At 38.1% G+C, this 24,564-nt stretch overlaps 2 protein-coding genes across 2 annotated transcripts in view; one reads left to right on the top strand and one right to left on the bottom strand.

Annotated features, from left to right (window-relative positions):
* Positions 1 to 621, bottom strand: part of LOC134648755 (cilia- and flagella-associated protein 65-like) — a 29,227-nt gene extending 28,606 nt beyond the window's left edge. The window contains exon 1 of the mRNA XM_063503279.1: positions 507 to 621. Coding sequence (XP_063359349.1) covers positions 507 to 617 — 111 coding nt within the window. The 5' untranslated portion in view covers positions 618 to 621. The remainder of the gene's footprint in view (positions 1 to 506) is intronic.
* Positions 622 to 2,250: 1,629 nt separating this feature from the next.
* LOC134649077 (activated Cdc42 kinase Ack) overlaps positions 2,251 to 24,564 on the top strand; it is a 28,201-nt gene continuing 5,887 nt past the window's right edge. The window contains exons 1-7 of the mRNA XM_063503793.1: positions 2,251 to 2,619; positions 3,287 to 3,516; positions 3,905 to 4,319; positions 11,205 to 11,406; positions 14,378 to 14,570; positions 18,129 to 18,254; positions 20,148 to 20,218. Of these exons, the coding sequence (XP_063359863.1) occupies positions 2,530 to 2,619; positions 3,287 to 3,516; positions 3,905 to 4,319; positions 11,205 to 11,406; positions 14,378 to 14,570; positions 18,129 to 18,254; positions 20,148 to 20,218 (1,327 nt within the window). The 5' untranslated portion in view covers positions 2,251 to 2,529. The remainder of the gene's footprint in view (positions 2,620 to 3,286; positions 3,517 to 3,904; positions 4,320 to 11,204; positions 11,407 to 14,377; positions 14,571 to 18,128; positions 18,255 to 20,147; positions 20,219 to 24,564) is intronic.

Below are 24,564 nucleotides of genomic sequence, written 5' to 3'. Positions count from 1 at the left end.
ATGTGTACGAGACTTCGAAGACAATATGGCACCAGGTTTGCTCTGGGCGTTCGCATTCCTAGCTCCCAGTCTTCAGCGTTGGCATGACCATTCTGTCTAATCTAGATTTGTTACATGTATCCGGTCGCCGGCCACTTTCTGCTGAGAGATATGTTATAGAATATTGGCCTGTCGCTCTTAGCAGCGCAATATAATAGCAGAAAGTATCCGAACCGACGGCCGGGTAGATAAGTTATAATCCATTAATAATAAACTTAAGTACTCGTACTCGTTACCTACCGTAGGTACCTCTTCGAGGTATATGTGATTTTTACCTAGACATAAATTTAAGCGATTAAACGATTTTATTCGTTGTAAATCTATTATTGTGATAAGTGAACTGAATTGTATTTGCATGCAACTGTGCTTACTTATAGCATATAAAATTTGGTTGATTGATTGATTGATTGAAACCATTAACTCAGTGTCAAATACACCAAAAAGAGATATAAATTGAATTCACTCACATTGGATGTATTTTCAACCCAAACTGATTTTTCAACAACTGTGTCGACTGGAACAGATCCGAAGTCTACTTCTTTTAATTCACATATACTTTCGCCAGATAGGACATCCATTATGATTTAAGTATTTAAGGAAAAAAATACATTAAATTATTTTAAAACATTGGCAGTTCATATGCAGTTCATAAATACATCCGTTCTAAAACAAAACTGCCGCCATATTGCTAATAATGCCAAGTAAAAACCATGTAAAAACACTATTGACACTATTCCAGTTACATTGTTTAAAGTTTACGTTCTCATCACTGACTTAATATAAAAGAAATAGACACACAAAGCAGAACAAAAACGTCAAGAAATGTGGATCCCAATGACGTTTCGCACCATTTGCATTGATGATAAAAACGCTTACGTAAATTTTGAGTCAAGATAAATGTTTCGTACAGAAAAGAGCTTAATGTCGTAAGCATTAAGTGTCAAATTTGCAAACATAAGTACCAACACTGTTAAACAATTTAGTCCGATGGCACTAAACGTAACGTACCTATTTACGTCAAACAACGTCAAACGAGAATAATGAACGAATGGAGTCACTTTGGTACACTTTAATATGTATTACTGTACAGGAAAACCAATTGAAGTAATAAATAAAACAAATTTAATTTAATCGGCAGCTCAAATAAAATTAATTCGTGGTTCAAATTCAAACAAATTAAATTTTTAATTCGTAAGTATACGTCTTTAAATACTAATTTCCTTGAAATAAATTCTACTTATTAAATAACTGTGTATTTAAGATCTACATTTACTCATAGCGCGGGTGCACGGGGACATTTAGATACTGATTGGATTTTTTTATAAAGTCTACCTATACTTTATAAAAAAAATCCTGTGGTTGTCACTGTGTTCCGACAGGTTTAGCATTTACAGTTAGTCGATATAAGCCCTTATTGGTGGTGTATATGTCGGAAACAGGGAAATGGGCCGAACACACAAGTGCCGTTTTGCCTTGTTTAAAACTGCATCACCCCTATCTCTTGCTATAATTAAATAGCAGTCCACTTTGCACGTCGCATAGGTTTTCTTGGAAATCTTGAATTTAAACATAATATTATTTCTTATGAATTCCATATAAAAATATAAAAAAATATTGACCTCACATCGACTCATTAGATTTTTGTTCCTTAACATCCCTTCTTTGGTAATAACAAATTAATTTATTCAAAACCATAAAATTACCACCAGATTACATAAATTATGTAATGCTATCCAAAGAACTAGCCGAAAGAAATACATTCCATCCTTTTTCCTTGTTTTATCATTGTTATTTTTACATATTTTAACGGCACATTTCGTAATTGTTGACAACTTCACATTTGAGCGTTTCAAACAAGACTAAACGAAAAAGTAATGCATGATCTGTTTTGACATCACTTTTGTGGGGCCATTTTTGGCGGCTGATTGGGTATCCAGTTATTTATACTATATCAATGGTTCTCATAATATGTATATCAAATTATTTAAATTTTTAAAACTTACAGAGACGGAGCTCTGTATTTTATAGTAAAAATATATGTTATAATATGACTATCTCATTCTAAAAGATAGTTGCATAACTATTTGATTACTTTGAATTAATTTATCAAACCGAACTGTGACAACAAGCGTATTTTTACATACCTCAAACGCCCGCAACTGATCGATTTGATTTTGACGTTTAGTGGTCCTCCGCCTCCCTCCGCTCTGCCTCGCGTTGCAAGATTCCTTTACTGGGAAAAAAATATGTGTGTACAGTGAATTATTTTCGGAATGTGGGATTAAGTTTATTTATTTTGCATTTTAGACACATATGTGGTGCTTTATAAATGATCAATCCAGTGTTTATTTAAGTGGTCTTCCCTTGTCAAACCTGTTCGACGCTAAATGCTTCCTTCTCGATTCCAACTTCCTGCTTGATGCGTTCAAATGTTCCTCACTGAATACACATGAGGGATTAAACCAGCGTCACCAACGCTGATTTTGCACCATGGACCCGGATCCTACGGACAGGCTGCGAGAGATTTTACGGAGTGTGGAATTGGAACAGTTTTATTTACCAATCAGGGAGCAACTTCATGTAAACATTACATTTTACCTTTACAAGTTTATTCCAGTTACGAGACTATTATTTATATAATATAGTTTATAACCAGTTTATGGATTAATATCGCAGTAGGTACTTATTCTTTGCAAATGCAAAGAAATAATATAATACTTTGGCATTTTGCCATATTTGGAAAGTGTGTAAAGTTGTTAAAATGTTTATAAGGCATTATAAAAACAAAATACCAGTTACCTAAAAGTTAAGTCACATGGTTTAATGGTGTTACAGTCAGAGTTTATTGCAAAACATGCAATGACCTTTTGCAATTCCATTGATGCATTGCAGTCAAGGTTGAGAAGCAATGTTTACTACAATTATTAAGACCAAGTTTTTCTTCTAACATTGTGTTCCCCACCACCGCCTCGGCCACTGGTGGACTTGGTCACTTTTTATTTGGTGTATAATATCCAGGGATCGGAACAGGTTTTTCGCGAAAACCTCGAAATAATTTTATTTTTAGAATTATTTTATAATCAAAATGACTTAGTTGTGTTTATAGGTAATAACTTCGTATTATTAGATTGCCCAATTAAAAATGAAATAATTAACAAAGAACGAAAAAATACTGTTTTGTTCCCATACAAAAAATACCGTTATCCGATCCCTGATAATATCTATTACAGTTATAATTTTGTTCTAGCTAACAAGATTGAGTCACTTTGATCATGTACGTGAGGATGATTTGGAACAAATTGGCATAGCTAAGCCTGCAGCGCGCAGGTTACTAGAAGCAGTAAGAAGAAGGAAGATTCAGAAGATTTGGAATAAAATATTTGGGACTACTAAAAAGGAAAAAGCTGGTTTAGCTCCTGTGACACCCACAGTAGCCGTAGGAAGATCAACATGTATTATATTAGAACAAGATATTACGTAAGTCAATTTTATCACCTAGTTACCACTCTTAACTTTCTACCAAATTTTATCTAAATTGGGTCAGCGGTTTAATCATGAAGCAGTGACAGACACAGAGTTACTTTTGCATTTATATTAAAATCGAATACGTTTAAACGAGCAATTCTTGCATATTTATTTATATATATATTTCAAAGATCTCGGAAACGGCTCTAACGATTTCGATGAAATTTGTAGGTCTTATCTCTGGGTAAACGCAAATTTTTGAGTTTTTTTATGTTTTCCGAGCGAAACTCGGTCTCCCAGATATTAATATTAACAGGCATAAATTAATTCAATGGTGTTAGATTAAAGTATCACTATGGCAGAGGGAATTAGCAAAATACTTAACAATTTTGTCTTTCAGGCTCCAGAGTGAATTAGGAAGGGGCTCATTTGGTGTAGTTAGAAAAGGAGAATGGCGAATGCCGGACTCCGGAAAGACTGTTGCAGTAGCTGTCAAAGTTTTGAGAAATGATGTCTTTTCTCTAACTGGCCTGTACGATGACTTCAGGCGAGAAGTGGAAGCTATGCATCAGTTGAATCATAACAATCTAATTAAATTGCATGGTGTGGTGTTCCATCCATTGATGATGGTGTGCGAGTTGGCCCCAATGGGTGCTTTACTAGACTACATAAGAGCCCAAAATGGTAGAATCTCACTGAAGTATGTATCAAAATGGTCAGAGCAAGTGGCAGGAGGCATGGCATATTTAGAAAAAAGTCGATTTTTACATAGAGACTTGGCCTGTAGAAATATTTTGCTCAGCAGACTAGATCTGGTAAGTGTGCAAACTGTACTATATAAGATTTTGTTAACTAACTGAGGTGTAACGGGGTTTCCTGATACAGATGTATGCTCATCTACTAGGAAATTCCAGCCATATTTTGTAACTGTAATTTGTTTGTTACCCTAATAAACATTTTCATTTCATTTTCATGTAGGTATTGATTCGCCTTAAGCCGCGTCTCGATATCGCACGGCAAACCATCGAACATTGGCTCGCGCCATGGATACCGGGCTGCCGCGCGAGCCAACTCCATCATTGGCGCGCTCGAACGTGCCGCGCGACTAACCATTTACTGTCGGTTTTTGGGCGCACGGCAAAGGAGTGTTCGCGCGCAGTTGGGACAGATGTGTATATATTTCAGTTGGCTCGCGCGGCCGGAGACATGGATAATGAAAAGTGTCATACTTTAATTAAATTATACGGCACTAAACAGTTTCTATGGAACAGTAAATGTAGTGATTATCGCAACAGATCATTTTTCTATTTGGCTATACTTCGTTCCGAATAATTTATTTTTGTGATATAATGTGGTCGATCGGACGATTGTCGGATCGCTTGCCGCGCGCGGCTGCCGCGCTATAGTTCAAGATGATGCCAAAAATGGCTCGCGAGCCAAAATACAGGTTTGTCGCGGTCGAACAATGCTCGCGCGACCGCCGCGCGATTCGAGACGCGGCTTTAGCTACAAATCACAGAACAATGACCTTCAAATTGTTACCCAAATGGACAACCCTAAATGGGATTATGTAAATTTATTTTATCTGACCACCACTCACACTTCGCTGCGCGCTGGGATTAAGAGCCAACAGGAGTGGTCATTTCTCCATACAAACGTACTTGACTGTTTCCTCCGTGGGTTTTGAAGCTAGAGCAATGATTTTTTCAACACAGATTAATCTTGTGTTGTCTTGTCTTGTTGTTGGATTAATCTGTGTCGCCGTTTTGCTTTTTTTTATATTTTTGTTTTTTAAGGCGCTAGAGCCCTTCAAAAATGGCCAAAATGGCCTAATTGACTATGCCGCAATGAGAGGCGTGGTATTCAAAACTGATATCCGGTTCGAAGGACCAATGTTTGGGAGGTTAGCGATTTTAGGTAGTCTCAGGAGCAGCAGACGGGGCTCTTCAATGACTTCTTCTTATTTTGATTTTAAGAATTGTTTTATTTTTAAATTAAATTAAATAAAGAATTACAACTGTAATGTATGGCGACTTTATATAAAGATTGGCAAAAATCGCGAGAGCGGCTTGTGTGCCTTGCCGTGTAAGATGGTAAAGTGGTAGAGGCTGTCGCCGCGCCCCCGCGCGGCCGTGCTTGGAACTCCGCCTCTTCTTGGGATGCCCGCTAGATGGCGTCATGCTCGCGAACATGCCCCCGGCCTTGAAAGCACCCGCTTTCAATGTGGTTGTGGTGATGTGGATGGGGCTGGCGCAGCTTCACTCTCTGCCGGCATCAAGAGAGGGCAAAGCTTGGTGAAAGCCCTGCGTATGACCCCGCTCGCTGTTTTTACGTCAGCGACGCGGGAAACGTAACGTTGTCCACACGGTCACCGTCCTTGCGGCCAGGCTGGGTGTCGCCTTGGAGCAGCGCGACGTGGTGTTCGCCGAGCGAGTCGGGGCGGTGGACCGGGCCGGGGAAGGGGCCGACAGTGGGGCCGGAGGCCGGCCGCGTCGCGTCGTCGTTAGGCTGGCGCGGAGACAGCTGCGGGACGAATTGCTACAGGCCGCACGGGTTCGGCGAAACTTCACCTTCTCTGACGACAATGTGGCAGGCCCCCCGCGTCGCGTCTTCGTCAACGAGCGCCTCACACGCACAAACCGCCTGCTGTTCCACAAGGTTCGAGAGCAGTGTAGGGAACAGCAGTGGAGGTTCTCGTGGACACGGCGAGGCAGAATCTATGCCCGACAAGGAGAGGGAAAGCCAGCTTTCTCCATTCGCTCTGACGCAGACCTGCATCGGGTTTTTGGAGTTGGCTCCGTCTGAGGTCTGGGCGGGCGTATATAGCATTTCTTTATGTTATTACACTATGGCACGGCAATAGCAGTTTGTTTATTTCAGTACATTTTAGCGTCTATATAATTATAAAGTTGTTTATAATCTGCAGGCTCTGCCAAACTGGTTCTGTAACTTTTATCCGTTTTGTTAAAGTAGTCAGGTGGTCTGAGGTATATAATTATAATTATAATAGTAAATAAAACACTTAAAATAGGTTTGTACAATGCAGGTTCCCTTGGCACAAATCATGACAATTTCATAGCGGCTGCTACTCGGCAGGATGTTGATGTGTTGGCGATCAACGAATCGTGGTTAAGGGCGGGCGAAGAAGGGCGGGCACCGACACTTCCTGGATACAGTTTCCGGCATATTCCTAGACCGCAGGGCGACCGGTCGCGCGGTGGAGGCGTAGGCTTTTATATTAAGCGTAATCTCAAAGCTCGGACCTGGCCTCATCCCGTTGACCCGTTGCATAAGCTCGTGGAGCAGATGTGGATCACTTTTACTCTCAACGGAAAGAAGCTGGCAATTGGAACGGCATACCGACCACCCTGGATGGACCTACAACTATTTTTAGATGCTGTAAGTGACTCGATAAGTTCAATTCGCAGTTACGATAACTTAGTTATACTGGGTGATTTCAATGTAAATCTTTTGAACAGCTCTGACGCAAAATTCACTCAATTTCAGAATTTTGTTACCAGTTTTGGATTATTTCAATTAGTGTCTCAGCCTACACATTTTACTGACACCAGCCAGACGCTGATCGATATTGTTTGTTCAGACATGCAGGCAAAAAACACTACCATTGATCACGTGGGTTCCCTGTATGGTCACTGCCTTGTGGTTTGCAATTTCAACGTCAAGCGTGAGAAATTAAAGCCTTATCACATTACCTACAGACCTTTTAAGGAAATCTGTGACAAAGATTTAGATGTGGACCTGCGTGACGTGAGGTGGGACTTAATATCAAATCTTGGCAGTATCAATGACATGGTAACAGCATTCAACCAACAAGTACTTAGTATATTTGATGTACATGCCCCTCTAAAAACATCCTTAGTTAAAGTACAATCCCACCCTTGGATTACTGATACTGTCAAGTTCATGATGCGTTTACGTGACAATGCTGCATCAGACTTTCACAAGAACCAGAATGATGTTAAAAAAAAAATACTACAAGGATTTCAAATCTGTTGTAAATAAGGCTCTATATTTTGAAAAAGTGGCTTATTTTAAACAAAATATAAACAATAAAATAAACGACCCAAAAACTTTATGGAAAAACCTTAAATCCACAATATTGCCTAATAAGAATAATGAATTACCTTCACTGTTCAATAATCCATGTGACAAAAATAAACATTTTCTTGATCTGCCAGGAACTTCAGATGTAACGGTGTCACAGCTAACTTATTTTGAGTTCCATAAATACAGTGACACAGTTTTCCACTTAAATACAATTAACTCTAACGAAATTACTAAAATAATTAGAAGTTTAAAATCGAATGCAGAGGGTGCTGATGGGATAAATTTAAATATGATTATTTTAACGCTGCCCTACACAATTGACATTATTACTAGTTTAATTAATACCTCTATTCTTTCATCCACCTTTCCGGATATCTGGAAGTTAGCAGTTGTAAATCCCTTGCCTAAAATAGCTAACCCATCTGCGATCTGCGAAGACCTTAGGCCAATTAGCATTCTGCCATGTATGTCTAAAATAATGGAGAAAGTTGTCTGTGCTCAGTTAACCACCTACCTAGAATCCAACAACATTTTGCCGGATGTCCAATCCGGTTTTCGGAAAGGACGTAGCACTACAACCGCTTTACTTGATGTTTCTGACAACATTTTGGATGCTCAGGATAAGGGCATGTGCACTCTTTTAGTGCTCCTTGATTTCTCTAGGGCTTTCGATTGTCTAAATATAAATCTACTTTTATCTAAATTAACCTATTATGGTTTTGACCAGAATACTATAAAGTGGTTCCAAAGTTACCTCAGCAATCGGTGCCAGATAGTTAAAGTGCGCCTTGAAGACGGTTCCTCCCTTTTTTCAGAAAAAGCCGAGCTTACCAGAGGAGTCCCCCAAGGATCGGTACTTGGCCCGCTCCTTTTTATACTTTATTCTGCTGATATTAGGTCTCACATTCAGCACTGCAAATACCACATTTATGCAGATGACATACAGGTCTACATATCATGTAAGCCAACGGAAGTTAACACTGCTATAGAGAAACTCAATCAAGACCTCACAAGTATAGCAAACTGGGCAACAGAAAATTGCCTACTACTCAACCCAAATAAAACTAAGTACCTTGTCTTTGGCAGCAAGCACCAACTGGCTGGTATCAGTACTTCAGTAGATATTATGCTGATGAATGAACCAATTGAGAGGGTGTATGAAGCGCGAAATTTGGGTCTTTTAATGGATTGTGGACTTCGATATGAGAAGCATACTGCAGAGGCCGTAAGAGGTTGCTTCTACAAGCTTAAGGTGCTATATAAAATTCGGCCATATTTAAGCGAAACCTTGCGCATTCAACTGGTCGAGTCACTTGTACTATCAAAACTGAACTATATGGATATTGTAACTGGGCCTAGGCTTCTTGCTAAAACAAAAAGACTCATACAACGTGTTCAGAATGCCTATGCTCGCTTCTGTTTTAATATTCCGTTGAGAGCTCACGTCACTCCGTTTCTTAACAGTCATAAGATCCTCAAAATGCAGCACCGGCGTAAACTCCATTTGGCCTGTTTGCTCTTCGGAGTTCTGAAGTATAAAACCCCTGCATATCTTTTTAACAAGTTATCTTGTATTAGGCTCCGCGACCGCCGTAAATGTGGAATTCAATTGTTGACGCCACGCCACGCTTCGGCAGCTTTCCGGGGCAGCTATAGCTATACGGCCTCAAAATGTTGGAATAACGTGCCGCCGCCAATGAGGAACCTGCAAAGTATTTATAGTTTTAAAACGAAGCTTAAAGAGTACATGCTTAGCCACCAACTTAGCCAGGAAACCTGCTTACACGATACAAGCTGCCTGTAGTTTCTGCTTGTACTTACCACTTAGATTACGTTCCCTTTGCATTGCCATGGCACATTACTTTAGAAATTGCCATCAGCTGTCTGTTTGTACGTAGTTAAATCTGTGAGATCGATAAAATATTAATGTTGCTCATGAAATCGACCTGTCTTCATTTAGTTTTTAGTTTAGTCTGCATAGTTGCCGCATGGCGCTAGCTGTCAGGCGTAATGTACGGCCAAGACGGGTTCGACCCAACATTGTACATAGTAATTTATTGTAATGTATTTTTATCTTTTTGCTATCTTTGTCTTTTGTATGTTATATATTAATTTTGTTTTGTATTCATGTTACCTGTCGTGATTGTTTCACCGGATGGTCTCATCGGAAGATCAGCGCTGGAAGTCGCCAGCAACATGCTGAGATGAGACCATTTCGTGGCACTTTATCCTTTTATTCTCTGTTATATCTCTTGTCATCTCTTGTTATATCTCTGTTATATCTGTTATATCTGTTTCTATTTTGTGTTTGTGCTCACGAATAAAATTATTTCTATTCTATTCTATTCTATTCTATATCAATTAGCTAAAAAATCAAAACGGTCCGACACAGATAATTTCATAATCATTTAGATTTCCAAATTTGGTTACGATTGGTTAAGTTTTGGAGGAGGAAACAGTCGAGTACGAAACCTCGATTTTTGAGATTTTTCGCAGGATTTTTCGCCATGTCCTTGTACTAGTTTTAGCGTAGCGTTAGGGTATATTTACCTAAAATATTTAAATCTCAGCTCCTGTTTCGTCTTAACGCATTCATTGTCGATCGTATTCATTTAGATATGAATACAAACCTACATACGTTCCAAGACACACTTAGAATCTACTTATTATAGTTTGTCAAAGGACTGTCTCATTTCAAACATAGAGAGAATCATACTATCTTTGTCTTACACTAGTACTAGCATCCAAAAGAAAAGGATGAGTATAGTTTTTTTTTTGTTTTTATTTACTGACAAATTGGTTTGGCCAACTATATATTGTTTACCTGAGCTGAGACTCAGCATATAGGTTGTAACAAATATTCATATGTTATAGAAAGTGGTGTCAGCATCAAAAGTAAAGAATCGGACTACCCGTCAAAAGTCGATACTTTTCGTAGACGCCATTCTCTATTAACTTATACTCTTGAACGCGAACTGTAGAGATGTGAGATGTATCTCTTTGAGATATACCTACCAGCTTTGAATAGAGTTCGGATCGGAAGAGTATTCCAGAGTGGCACATACTTTTGTTTTGGCGCATTGTTTCATCCGCTAGGTGATTTCGACTGTATTGATGTCGACTGCACTATCTTGTTCACAGATATGATCTTGTTATTTTATGTAGGTACCTATATGTATCTTATTTATACGTATATGTAGGTGTTTTGGTGTTCCCCCGCTAAAGTAGCCCACTACAACTTTATAGCAGATAAAATAAAGTCCCTGGAAGTCTCGTAATAGTTACGAGTAGGAGAAATTGTTACGTCGGCCATAATGGCCATAAACGGTTTTCAGTTAGGAGTAAACACGACTGTTTGTTGGCTTACTTTGAGATAATGTCACTGTTCATGCGTTGATATGTCGTAAGAAAACTTTCGGAATCTTAAGATCTATCGTAATTACTATGTAGTGGTCAATACCACTACATAGTAATTGGCCACTCCTAACAAATCAGAGAGAAACAAACCAATAGTAGCCCTATTGTTTAAAGTGGCCCATAATTATAGCAGTCGCCCTACGTACCAACCTACGTATGGACATGTGCTCTGTCCAATGTGTTGTTCCAAATTTGAAAATGTGCCCCAATTTTAGGTAAAAATCGGCGACTTCGGATTAACGCGAACACTATCTGACGCCGACGAGTTTTACGTGATGAGCGAAAGACGAAAGGTCCCATTTCCTTGGTGTGCACCCGAGTCACTACGGCTTAAACAGTTCTCGCACGCCTCCGATGTGTGGATGTTTGCTGTGGCCCTGTGGGAAATGTATTCCTTTGGCGAGGAGCCATGGATTGGTAAGTTTATCCGTAATTTCTATCTGACGCCGACCAGTTTTACGTGATGACCGAAAGACGAAAGGTCCCATTTCCATGGTGTGCACTCGAGTCACTACGGCATAAACAGTTCTCGCACGCCTCCGATGTGTGGATGTTTGCTGTGGCCTTGTGGGAAATGTATTCCTTTGGCGAGGAGCCATGGATTGGTAAGTTTATCCGTAATTTCTATCTGACGCCGACGAGTTTTACGTGATGACCGAAAGACGAAAGGTCCCATTTCCGTGGTGTGCACCCGAGTCACTACGGCATAAACAGTTCTCGCACGCCTCCGATGTGTGGATGTTTGCTGTGGCCCTGTGGGAAATGTATTCCTTTGGCGAGGAGCCATGGATTGGTAAGTTTATCCGTAATTTCTATCCGACGCCGACCAGTTTTACGTGATGACCGAAAGACGAAAGGTCCCATTTCCGTGGTGTGCACCCGAGTCACTACGGCTTAAACAGTTCTCGCACGCCTCCGATGTGTGGATGTTTGCTGTGGCCTTGTGGGAAATGTATTCCTTTGGCGAGGAGCCGTGGATTGGTAAGTTTATCCGTAATTTCTATCTGACGCCGTCGAGTTTTACGTGATGACCGAAAGACGAAAGGTCCCATTTCCGTGGTGTGCACCCGAGTCACTACGGCATAAACAGTTCTCGCACGCCTCCGATGTGTGGATGTTTGCTGTGGCCCTGTGGGAAATGTATTCCTTTGGCGAGGAGCCATGGATTGGTAAGTTTATCCGTAATTTCTATCTGACGCCGACGAGTTTTACGTGATGACCGAAAGACGAAAGGTCCCATTTCCGTGGTGTGCTCCCGAGTCACTACGGCATAAACAGTTCTCGCACGCCTCCGATGTGTGGATGTTTGCTGTGGCCTTGTGGGAAATGTATTCCTTTGGCGAGGAGCCGTGGATTGGTAAGTTTATCTGTAATGTCTTTTTCATGTCCCTCCTGAACCTGAACTGTTCTTAGCACATCTTAATTTATGCGGTAAGTCGTATGCTCCAAAACACGTCAAAAAATGCCCAAAAATCGTTACGTTGTTGTTATGTTAGCCGAATTCAACTAGATCAGTTCAAAGTGATCTTGACGCGACTTTATTGTTAAGAAAATAAGAGCGAATCAAGGGAATTTGGAACACCTCGCCCGCTTAGGAACTTCTGCTGCTGACTGTAGCTATGACTAGGCTACACTGAGTGAAGCTAAGTTAAAAAAAAGTATTAAAATGTTCTGATGACGATAATATTTTATAAAGCGCATATGACTATCGATCTACATACTATTATTTCTGAATTAAGTACCTATCTTACTGAAGTTTAGAAACTGTGCCTGGTAGAAATTCCTTTCTCTTAGATTACTTACTTAATTAACGAATTTATCGTCATGGGTTGGGCATTAGCTGTGGGAAAAACCATGGTGGGGAGTAACAATTTAATTAGCTGGAGTAGGCAACTATTTCTAAGTAACGTTTTTATACAAGCCAATATGGTCGACATATTTTCTTATCGAAAGTGAAGGATGGATATTGAAATAGTTAACTGATACGGTATATGCGTATAGGGAAAACGTTACGATAAATATACTTCGTTTTTTTTAGCATTAGAAAAAAGGTAAACAATCTTGATGCGTCTTTTACTTGAAAAACATGTTTTAAAAATAAGTCACGGCAAATATGTAACAATTATCAATCTAATACGATCTTTTATATTCTTCTGCTTTCATAAGTATAAGTTACTGATTTTTAAAAAGAGTTTTTCAATTAAAAAACATGTCAAGATCGCTTACCTTCTTTCTAATGCTAAAAACAAAGAACTATAGCTACGATAAAATGTAGAATAACAAGCCAATTAATCGATAAAAGCTTGAATAAACAAAGGCGCAGGGAAGGCACTCCTTGCAACGAAGATACGTACATACTTATAGGTAATAGGCCTCATATTCCTCATAATTATGGTATGATATAAAAGTCTCCTTGACTACTGACCTGCTCGCGCGTTGCGTTCTTGATGTATGGACATCCAGCGCGACTTCAAGTATGGACTCGCGCGCGAGAACGCAAGTTGTGCTAGACCGCCAGGCATAAACACCATTTTAGGGCACATTTAAGATATTGCATCACTCTCGGACTTTTTATTTGATGCTTAACTCTTTATATACTTGATGATTGCAATTTGACACAGATTTCGACGAATATTTATGACTCCAACAGTATAAGTCGCTAGTAGGTATCATTAATATGAGGTCTCGATAAGTCTTATTATTAAATTATACAACGGGACTTAATCGCGTATCTAAGTTTTAAGATTCACCGAAACGAAACCCTCCGTCCGTCCGTCCTCGAAACGTCGGAGGTAAATCTTAAAACTTAGATACCCGATTAAGTCCCGTTGTATAATTTAATAATGTGTAAAAATCGTGAAAGTTTAAATCGATAAGTCTTATCGGCAAGGTATGTCGAATTGTCCGTGTTAAGGGACAAATGTCACGTGTGAAACTCAGAGATTAGAGCCTCATTGTTATGTCAGTCGCTAAGACAGGCTAATTAAAATGTTATTGAACTAATTTAGAGCATGGTTGAATTCGACCTGGATTCTATTGGCAGTGCAGTATTAGTTTACCTTCCGAAGTAACACCTTCAATCACATTCGTCTCGTTACTTGACAATTGTAAAGACAAATCGTTATTAAATAAATAGGATTCCACAAAAAGGTCTATTGTCGGGGACGCGACGCCTATGACTGCTACCTTAATAACTTGCAGAAATCTGTATTATACATCGATGAATTATATAATACTATCAAATGTTATTATGCCGAATATCAGCTACTTAGCTTTATCAGAAGTGAAAAGAATAGCGCCACGTACCTGACACTTTTCTGGAATGCGCCTCAATAAAACCTAGTAAGTAGTAAAGTATCACAAAATATCACATTGCACTTTGTTTTAGATTTAAACGGAACGGAAATACTACGACGGATAAAAGACGGGCAACGCCTAGCGGCGCCAGCAGCCTGCCCACCAGACGTTTACACGCTCATGATGCTATGTTGGAACCTGGAGCCCAAGAAGAGGCCTACCTTCGAAGGCATCCTGCGGTACATCCAGGGGAATAAGCTTGAGACCGCCATAGCTGCGCTAAGGTAAGGATCAATATTATCGTTCGTTTTAGTTCCGAACCAACGACATTACCTCAGCGACAATTTTTGTCAGTTAAGGTGTGCAATGAACAATTGTATATGGTTAACCGATTAGGTCGATTAGATGCTTACATGGTTTGTTTGATAGAGGATCGATTTCGAAAGGAAATGTTTGTTTCCAAGTAAAATTCGCAACATGCCAACCCGCGCCCGTATGCTCGTTATTCGGACATTTTTTTTATTTTATATTCAGCTTGTAGTTGCGCTCAGTCGCGAATCGTCAATACCACCGGAAATTAAATTGTCGATATCCGATTAAATTAGTTACTTGTTGATAGAGGTCATTCATCTCTGGCTGGAAAACTTAGAATTACTTAGATTTTTATCGTATAAGCCTTGAATATCATTCTTCTTTCTAAAATGGTGACTAACTGAGATGACAAATGTACTACCATACGAAAAAAGCGTTCACTGTAGCCAGGTGCATACTTAGGGCCTTGGAGGATATAATCAAACGGAGACGCCATGTCTGTAATTTTCTGTACAAAACAGTCTGCCGATTTTTGCGGGGGAGGGGAACGTCAAATGTATGCGTAACGTAAAAATAGCCATGTCAGATAAATGTCAGTCCATACATTGTGTATGACCGTTGGCCGCCTATTTTCGACAGAGGGGAAAGCCTGTTAATGGCTACTCCGTTTAGTTGTATCCTCCAAGCTTAGGGCATACTGATAATTCCTGGAACTGGCCACTTAGAAAACGAAAATTAAAAAAACAATTATAGGGTTTGAAACAGGCACTCTCTGGCAGTATATTACTTTTTAATTTGTGAGACTGTCATTTGTTTTTTCATCGTGACGTTGGGTTGAAATTCGTGTGTCGTTGTTGCAATGAAGTTAAGTCGTGAAAATTTTCGAAGCATGATTTTTTATGATTTTCGATGTGGTTTAACTCAGCAAGAAAGTTGTCAAATACTTCAATTAGCATTTGGTAATGAAGCCCCATCTCGTAGCTCTGTTTATTCGTGGTTTAGTGAGTTTAGACGAGGATGTGACCACCTCTATGACGATGAACGTGAGGGCCGGCCGGCGACAGCGGTTACCGATTGTAATATTGATACTGTACGACAACTAATTGAAACTGACAAAAAACTTACCTGTCAGTAAATTCGTACTACCTTAGGCATTGGAATGAGCCAGGTTCAAAAGATACTGCAATTGCACCTTAAGGTTCGGAAACTTTGTACGCGATGGATACCGCACGATTCGACGGAAGACCAGAAAGGACTGCGTGTAGAGTGGTGCCGTAAAATAATAAAAAAATTGACGGCAGACAATCAACGGCTGTATATAATATCGTGACAGGTGACGAAACCTGGGTTTACTGTTTTGAACCAGAAAGGAAAAGTCAATCGGCGGAGTGGGTCTTTCCTTTTGAAGACTTGCCGACGAAAGTTAAAAAAAGTCGAAGCACTGGTAAGAAAATGGTTTCTTCTTTTTTCGGCAAATCAGGGCATTACACCACTATACCGCTTGAAAACCAAAAGACAATAACTGCAGATTGGTATGTAAACACGTGCTTGCCCAGAGTGTTTGACAAAGTTCGTGAAAAGCGTCCCCGTAGCAAAATAGTCCTCCACCACGACAATGCGTCGGAACATTCCGCCAAGGTAACGAATGCATATTTGAAGGCCTCAAATGTGGAATTAATGACTCATCCGCCATATAGCCCTGATCTCGCACCATGTGATTTCTTTTTATTTCCAAAAATTAAAGATAAACATAGAGGTTTACGATTTACAAGCCCGGAAGTGGCAGTGAATGCTTTCCACGAAGCCATCGAAGAGGTCCCTAAGGAAGACTGGACCCACTGCTTTTCACAATGGTTCCAGCGAATGCAAAAGTGTGTAAATAGTGAGGGTATATACTTCGAAAAACAATAAATATGTCATAAGGATAATAAGTCGTCTCATTTATCAGAATCCAGAAACTTTCAGTATGACCCACGTACAAGTACAGATTTCGGTAATGCGTTGCAAGACCTTGGTAATTTGTTTCCAATCGGAATATAAATGTATGTTGTAACAATTAACTTAATTCCTTTTGTATTTGTGCCAATAATAATGCCAATGTCACGTCAACATAATAAATAAAAAAATAACACTTTTCGATATGTAGTATTCTTGTGGCTAGGTATTCCCTTGACCTAATTTGAGCAAGATGAAATAAATCCACATCTAAATGGACGGTGACCTGATGACATTGCCCTGCCTTTAGCGCGCGCTTCCGATTTAGCGCATCCGGCGGCCTAGCCAAGGTGACAATCGCTGTCGCTTCGCCATCGAATCGCTGTGTGGCATGTTGTCTACGGGGCCAGGCCGCGTAGCCAACCTGCCAGTCGCTAACGCTCCGTAGCGATCGAAACGCAACTGTCACTGTCGCACTAATATAGAAGAGTGATAGAGAGACACAAAGCGTTTCGTTGTCGAAGCGATAGCGATTGTGACCTTGGCTAGGCCGGCAGGTCGCGTAGACAACCTGCCAATCGCTAACGCTCCGTAGCGATCGAAAAGCAACTGTCACTGTCGTACTAATATGGAAGAGTGATAGATAGAAACAAAGCGTTTCGTTGTCGAAGCGATAGCGATTGACACCTTGGCTAGGCCGGCTGTACAGTAAATATGTAAGACATTGAGCTAGTTAACTGATTATACTGGTTATTCGTACTATGCCTACTACATATTTAACGAGCATTATTTGTAGATCACTTCTTGAAAACAGCTCCAACTTACAAATTACAAAGACGTTCAATCAAGGCTTTATTCCGGGATATATCGATTTTCTATGTTTCAGCGCACTCGCAGAAAGAAAGTAAATATGTTATTACAACTTTGAGGCTCCAAAGCGTATTGTTATAGTCAGGTGATATATACCTACACCAAAGATGAATGCTATTCCGACATAGTACGTCATTCATCTAATTTATTGTAGGTGGACGACTGACCACACAAACAACCTTAATAGGGATGATGACACATGTTGAATTTTATAACAAAATCTAGTAAAATGGATAGCAAACGAGCAATTTATCACAATAATGTGGATATTAAAATAAAATATTGAAAAATTACAAAAATACAGGACCTGAAAGTTTCAAAATTTTTTTTTTTTACTTCCAAAAACGATAAAAGTAAGGGTACCATTCGATTCCTTACATTTCATCCAAAAAAATATTGTATAGCAACTATATACATAAACGCAATATCTCACCGACAAAAACGCAATTTTCTTGTTTTGTCCATACTACAAGATGGGCGATGACGTCACGGCTCCTGGCCGTTTTGTATAGGGCGTTTCGCGAGTGAATTGCGACTGTCGGCCTTTGACTACAATTTCTGACTTTTGTGTTACTTTAACGCAATGGGTCTCATATAGACATTTGATCCTAAAAACAAACCCGATCGATTGATACCATAAATGAAAATTAGTCATGTAGCCTATTTATTAGAACTACATAAGGTCTAATATTTGTACGTGTCCTTTACGTGAAATGTGGTTGCAGTTATCATAAACAAGGCCAGATGACGGTGGAGGTGGGGGACGCGATCGTGCTGATAGACAGGCGATCGCAACAGCACTGGTGGAAGGGGCAGAACCAGAGGACTATGGATGTGGGATTGTTCCCTAGGTAAGGTGAAAAAAAATATTAAAATAGTTTGTTCGTTTTTAGAATTACTTATACGGTTGTAAGTGTTGGCGCATCTTTTTAAGTGACAAATACCTGTGTTAACAGTCACCGCTCTTCTTTAGTTGATGGTAATTTACTAACAATTTTTTTTAATTAATATAGAAATTAAAAAAAATAATAAACACACCAGAGAATAACAAAGGTAATTACTTATATAAGTTTAATTGAACCTAATGAGAAATGGACTTGGAAGTCCACATGACTGTGTGTGTGTGTGTGTGTGTGTGTGTGTGTGTGTGTGTGTGTGTGTGTGTGTGTGTGTGTGTGTGTGTGTTCCTAAAATATCAGAATGTCAAAACAGATTGATAAGGCAAAGCGACTTGAACATTGCCGTCCTCTGTTTGTGAAGCATAACATATTGACAGTGACATCACTTTACATATACTTAGTCTGTATTTTTGTTTATAAAAATAAGACCCGATTTGCATGTAAAAACAAAAATAGACATCCTAGATTAAGACATAAATTTGACATACAATTACCAGAATCTAAAAATTATATACTTTTCAAAAGAAGTCTGGAATACATGGGAATTAAAATTTATAATTTTTTGAATGAGGACATTAGACAATGTGATAATATTATTTTTTCCAAAAAATTAAAATCATTTCTACTAATAAGACCATATTATAATCTGAGGGAATATTTTGATAACTTGTCATTTTAATTGTAATTAGATTATTATTTTAATTTAAGTTAATCTAAGATTTTGCATGCCATATTGTGGTAGACCATACATTCATGTACACAATAGCTACAATAAGTACCTATAACACCCCTATGACATGTAACCATGACAACTGTGTATGTTCAAGCAAATAAATAAAATTGAATTGAAATAGATTATTCTCATAATGTCTAAAGCTCGAAATGACTTAAGCCTACTTCTTAAATTACCGTGTTCTTAATATGACTAATTCATTTAGACTATCGCGTTTTGACTTTTCAATTCTACCATTTCCCAAAATGTCTAAAACTTGACTTGATCGTGTTTGGATGAATTTTCAATTATACCATTTCCCAAAAGGTATAAATAAAACTCAAATTAATTAGATACAAAAACGTCACATTGTCAAAATATCTAAAACTCAGTATCTATGGAAAATATTTAAAATTATGTTGAACTTTACAGTTTTCAAGCAATGAGTAATTAAATTAATTATCAACGGCATCCCAATTTTCGTCTTGTTGTTATTAACTGAACTAATTATTTAAGTACATTTATAAATACGTAACACTAAAAATACTGCGTTGTTAAAATTTTAGGTATTATGAGACAGTGTCATTTTGATCTTTGGGCCTGTCAACAAAGGGCTTTTTTGAATTTTGGTAATTATGAAACTAATGCATTTTCACTTCATTTTCGTCCTAATAATAATTCGGTATTTGAAGTTATTGTTCATTTTACCAACTGTACAATTTGGATATCGGATGTAATGTGTAAATGTTATTATGACATTTTATTGTATTGAATATAAGTCAATTTGGGAATGTAGGCATTTTGGAACTGAGATTTAGTAAAATATGTAAAAGGGCATTATGATATTTGGCTGTAACGAACCGGAATCAGAAAAAATACAATCGGTTCCAAAAGAGGCTGGATTTTGCTCCAGAGCGTCTTTATCTTTCGCGATCCAGATTAACGTATTTGAATAAAAATTAATTAGATTTTTTCGTAAAAGTACTGTTGTGTCCATAAAGCCATTTATAAAAATCGAGATAAAGTAAATTACAAGAATATTAACAACGTTAAATGAGCCTCATTATCTTTTTTCCACGAGGTTGTTGTGTTTGATCCAGCAAGGAAAATTAATTCATATATTTGTTTTACAGTACGATCTTGAAAAGAATTAAAAGCAAAACAGTACCGGGGACGACCATAAAGACATCGCCGTCAAATAAAGGTGAGTAATTTACAAAAACAGTTGTCCACCGTGCGTCGCATACAGGCTTCAACTTTTTGAAGATAGGCATAGTTTTTCACTAAACAAAAAAAAACCGCGTAAAAACGTAACGCAGAATAACAACTAGACCATAATTGTCCAGTTACTATAGGTACCTTATAGTATTTTACAGGGAGCTGGCTTAATTTCTGTCAGTTTATTCCCTTTTAAGTTGTATACTTGGTATCAATTACATATCCAATTATTTAAAAAAGTTTCGTCTAAAGATAACATACGTTACTTCTGTAACATGTTTCGTTCGATATCCGTTAGGGTTTTCCTGATAGATTATCAATTATACCTATTATGGGTATTGTATTGCGATTGTGAACCGTTTAACCATAAGTAATACATATTTAATAGAAAACATAGTATTGGCGCTCAGATAACTTCGACGTATAATGTCCTACCAGTTTGACAACGTCGCAGGAAATAGGTTTTTTACTCATTAGTGTTCTAATACATACAAGATCTGGTTCTAAGATGCTTGCCATATCAAGCAAGCTTTCACGCGAGTGATATCTTGAATTCACAGACTCACTTTCCGCCATATGTCATTCTTAACAATCCGTTTTGAACTCTAATTTAAACGAGCCAGGGTTGACTTTGTTGTGTCACGTCTTAGATACGATCTTTATTAAATAAGTCGGTATGCTTAAGTTGTGCCATACTTATTAATATGACGCGCGCATTTTTATGCAGCGCATATGGTAATGTTGGAGGACATTGTCTCACATACGTAATACTTGGCCCAACGTTTGTAATACGTAATAACCGCATAGCACATTATTCTACTTACGTGGGTACAGAACCAATTGGAATCCTAGGTCATCGTGGAACAATTTCAAATTGAAATTCCTAGACGGGTATAGGTCTACTACATATCTCATGTTGTTAATAAAGCTGCGTGGTGATTTTCTAGCAGAACTGAGCTATGGGACTAAAATTAGTTTAAAAAAAAGGCTCGATCAACTTGGCAACCACAGTCTTACTGACTATAATTACTTCTTTCCAACAGCTTCATTTAATTAAACGGTCGAGGTATACCTAATATACCCGTACCTAAGATTACCTTACGATTTTATTTATAAAACCACTTTGACATGGTTGTATGGTGATTAGAGTTTCAACTGTTTGACAGTATGTACCTAATCGTAGAATGTTTGCAGTGTTTGGCCAACGCATACATTTCACTTTCGTTATGAAAGTAAAATTTAATTAGTTACGGTAGCAGATCAATTATAATAACTGTTGGAACAGTGGAGTTTTTGTCGTTCATTCTGCTTGGAGGGTTTTTATGGTTCCGTAGTCTGACGAAAAACCTCTTATCTTTACCGGCAGTTTGTTTATTGGAATCTTCTTTGAATAATGAATTTGAAAATACTTCAGCTCTGTAGAGTTTTAAATTGTTTTAACTTTAAGTTTGATGGTCAAAAAGAACATTGACAAAGAAATTGAGCACTCCCCTTTTCCTGAGGATCCTGGGTCATCTATTCTACTTTATAAATCTTTTATACGATTGTAACGTATAACGTATAAGACGACTCACCCTTGGAATCTTTTTTATAGTCATATTGAAGGTTTTCTAATTATTAGCGTAGAACTTTAATGAGGGAATTTCGTGTTCCTACTATCTCGTGTGAAGTCAATCAAATACATTGTTCTCTGTGCATAGTTTATGTAAACGTCGTTTCTTGTTAGATTGGTAGTAGGGAATTAATTAAACGACATCAACTGTTTGCTGCAAGATGATGGATAGATGTATTTGTAAAAAAATACGGATGCGCGAGTGACTTAAAACAAGTGAGTCTAAACCGTAAAATTATTCAATGTTCAACGGATGCATATGTCCGCGATTAAGTCTGAGTAGAATTAATACTTCCATAGTAAACAATCTACACTTTTTCACCCTCTTTGAGGTTTGAGGATGATTTCTGCGATAAAAACTATCCTATGTCGTCTCCTATGTCCTTTCCCGGGTCTCTAGACATCTCCATATCAAATATGGTTTAAATCGGCCCAGCGGTTTAAAACGCGAGGTTGTTTTATGCGATAAACGCAGCGGTGAACGCATGCGATCAACGGAATGTAGGGATAATGACAATGCATTTACCGCGTAAACAATGTTCATTAGATTATCTTATGTAAAATGGTGAGCGGCAAACGCATCGCGTTTAACGCTGCGTTTATCGCATAAAACAACGGCGCACTTAAGCGTACAGACAAATATTCGCATTTTATACTTAATATTAGTAGAATTAAAGCAATTATCAGAATCTCTGTTAAACATACATTTGAAGTGTTTACACGCGATCCTCATTTTGGATCAGTGTGATAAATAACAACACCAACACAACCTAGATTAATTGCGCAACCTAAATGTAAATCAATCGAATGAGAACTGATACTATGTAGGTACTTATAATTAACATTGTCAAGAAACAATCAGATGAGTTTTACATTGAGTAATAGCACTTACTTAGATACCTATTATAGAACAACCATTGATTGTATAAGATGTGTAAGAAAATCGTTCGTCGTAATTTAAGGAAAATGACTCACGGGAATATATCAATATAATTTGATCTTTCTGTCAAAAAGAAATATCATTAGAATATAATAGAATAATTTATTCGCAAGAATATGTATGTACAAGGTGCCCTTATTGTGAATAGCAGGTAACAATATTCAGCCATTTAGTATGCAAATTTTAGGAACATCAACAATTAAAATTATTTTCATCACACTCGCTCAGTAAATGTGGAATTGTACGCAGGCTTAGCGGGAGTAATAGAAAAAGCGTTTTCCCTAGAGAGTAATGAAGTTTCTAGTACCATAATTAACAGTTTTTTGTCTTTATACTTCATTTTTGTATCGCAAGTGTGATGAAACTGATGAAAAACATTGCGTGTAACTCGGGGCGTAATAATATTGCAAACTCGAGTCTATAAATCGCTCCGGCAAGCCGTCGCGATTTAACTTACTCTCGTTTGCATTATTTAACTTACGCCCTATGTTGCACAATGTATTATTACATGTCCAGATATTCCTCATAAGCATCGGAGTTTTTATCGCATGGTAAGACTAATAGCAAGCTATGGAGTCGACATTTGCCATAAATGTAAACTCTTATTCATACTCATACTCATGATTAATTTTATTTAATATGTAGTAACTATTTAGTAATCTGTTCTCGATTACTAAATAGTTACTACGTATATGAGTTTAATGATGATATGACACAGATATGTTTTAAAATAAATGTATGTTTTAATTGGGTGAGTTGTACTTCACAACTCAAGCACACTATAGCAGATTTTTCATAGTCATATTGTAAATCGTTGTATGGCTCTATCCATGCCAAAATTGCAGCTATTTCTGGGTTAGGCATAATAATTAATTATGGAATATTCCACAACGTATTTACCACTTACAGATATAAATAACTACTACGTTTGCAATCACCAGTGATTGACACATGACAAATACTAATCATTTTTATCAGCGGTCAGTACCTACATGACATTAGGTCTTTCGCAGCGATGTAGTTTGTATAAGTAGTTGTATGTTAAAATAATTGAAGTTATGAATTCATAATGTAATAGAAAAATATTTTTATATATAATTCGACTAAGATAATATACACGACCGACCGCTCTAAAGGCATTTTAAGATAAATGAAATATGTAAATGAGTATGAGTATGAATAAGAGTTTACATTTATGGCAAATGTCGACTCCATAGCTTGCTATTAGTCTTACCATGCGATAAAAACTCCGATGCCTGCTCATAAGAGTAGAAACAATGTTCCTGAAGCTATTTTCCTTAAATTTTACTAATTCATAGATACAAATAATTTAATTCAAATGACACATTTTTGAGGATAGAATCTTTTCGCTAAACTACGTCCACATATTATGCCATATGTATACTCGTATGCCATAACTGAATTAGCAATAATCAACTTTAGACAACATTAGCAACACGAATATTTGTCTTTGACTTTACTCGTCCAATACAACCAATTAATCTGTGGTTTTATGAATGCCATCACATGGCTTTACTACTCGTAATGTGCAACATGGTAGCGTTGTTATATTCTATTAGCTCATCATCATCTTCCTCGCGTTGTCCCGGCATTTTGCCACGGCTCATGGGAGCTTGGGGTCCGCTTTGGCAACTAATCCCAGTAATTGGCGTGGGCACTAGTTTTTCCGAAAGCGACTATATACCATCTGACCTTCCAACCCAGAGGGTAAACTAGGCCCGTATTGGGATTAGTCCGGTTTCCTCACGATGTTTTCCTT

Source organism: Cydia amplana, chromosome 6 (assembly GCF_948474715.1).
Source record: "Cydia amplana chromosome 6, ilCydAmpl1.1, whole genome shotgun sequence".
Taxonomy (NCBI): domain Eukaryota; kingdom Metazoa; phylum Arthropoda; class Insecta; order Lepidoptera; family Tortricidae; genus Cydia; species Cydia amplana.
The sequence above is the reverse complement of the archived record's forward strand: the minus strand, read 5'-3'. Positions and strand labels throughout refer to the sequence as shown.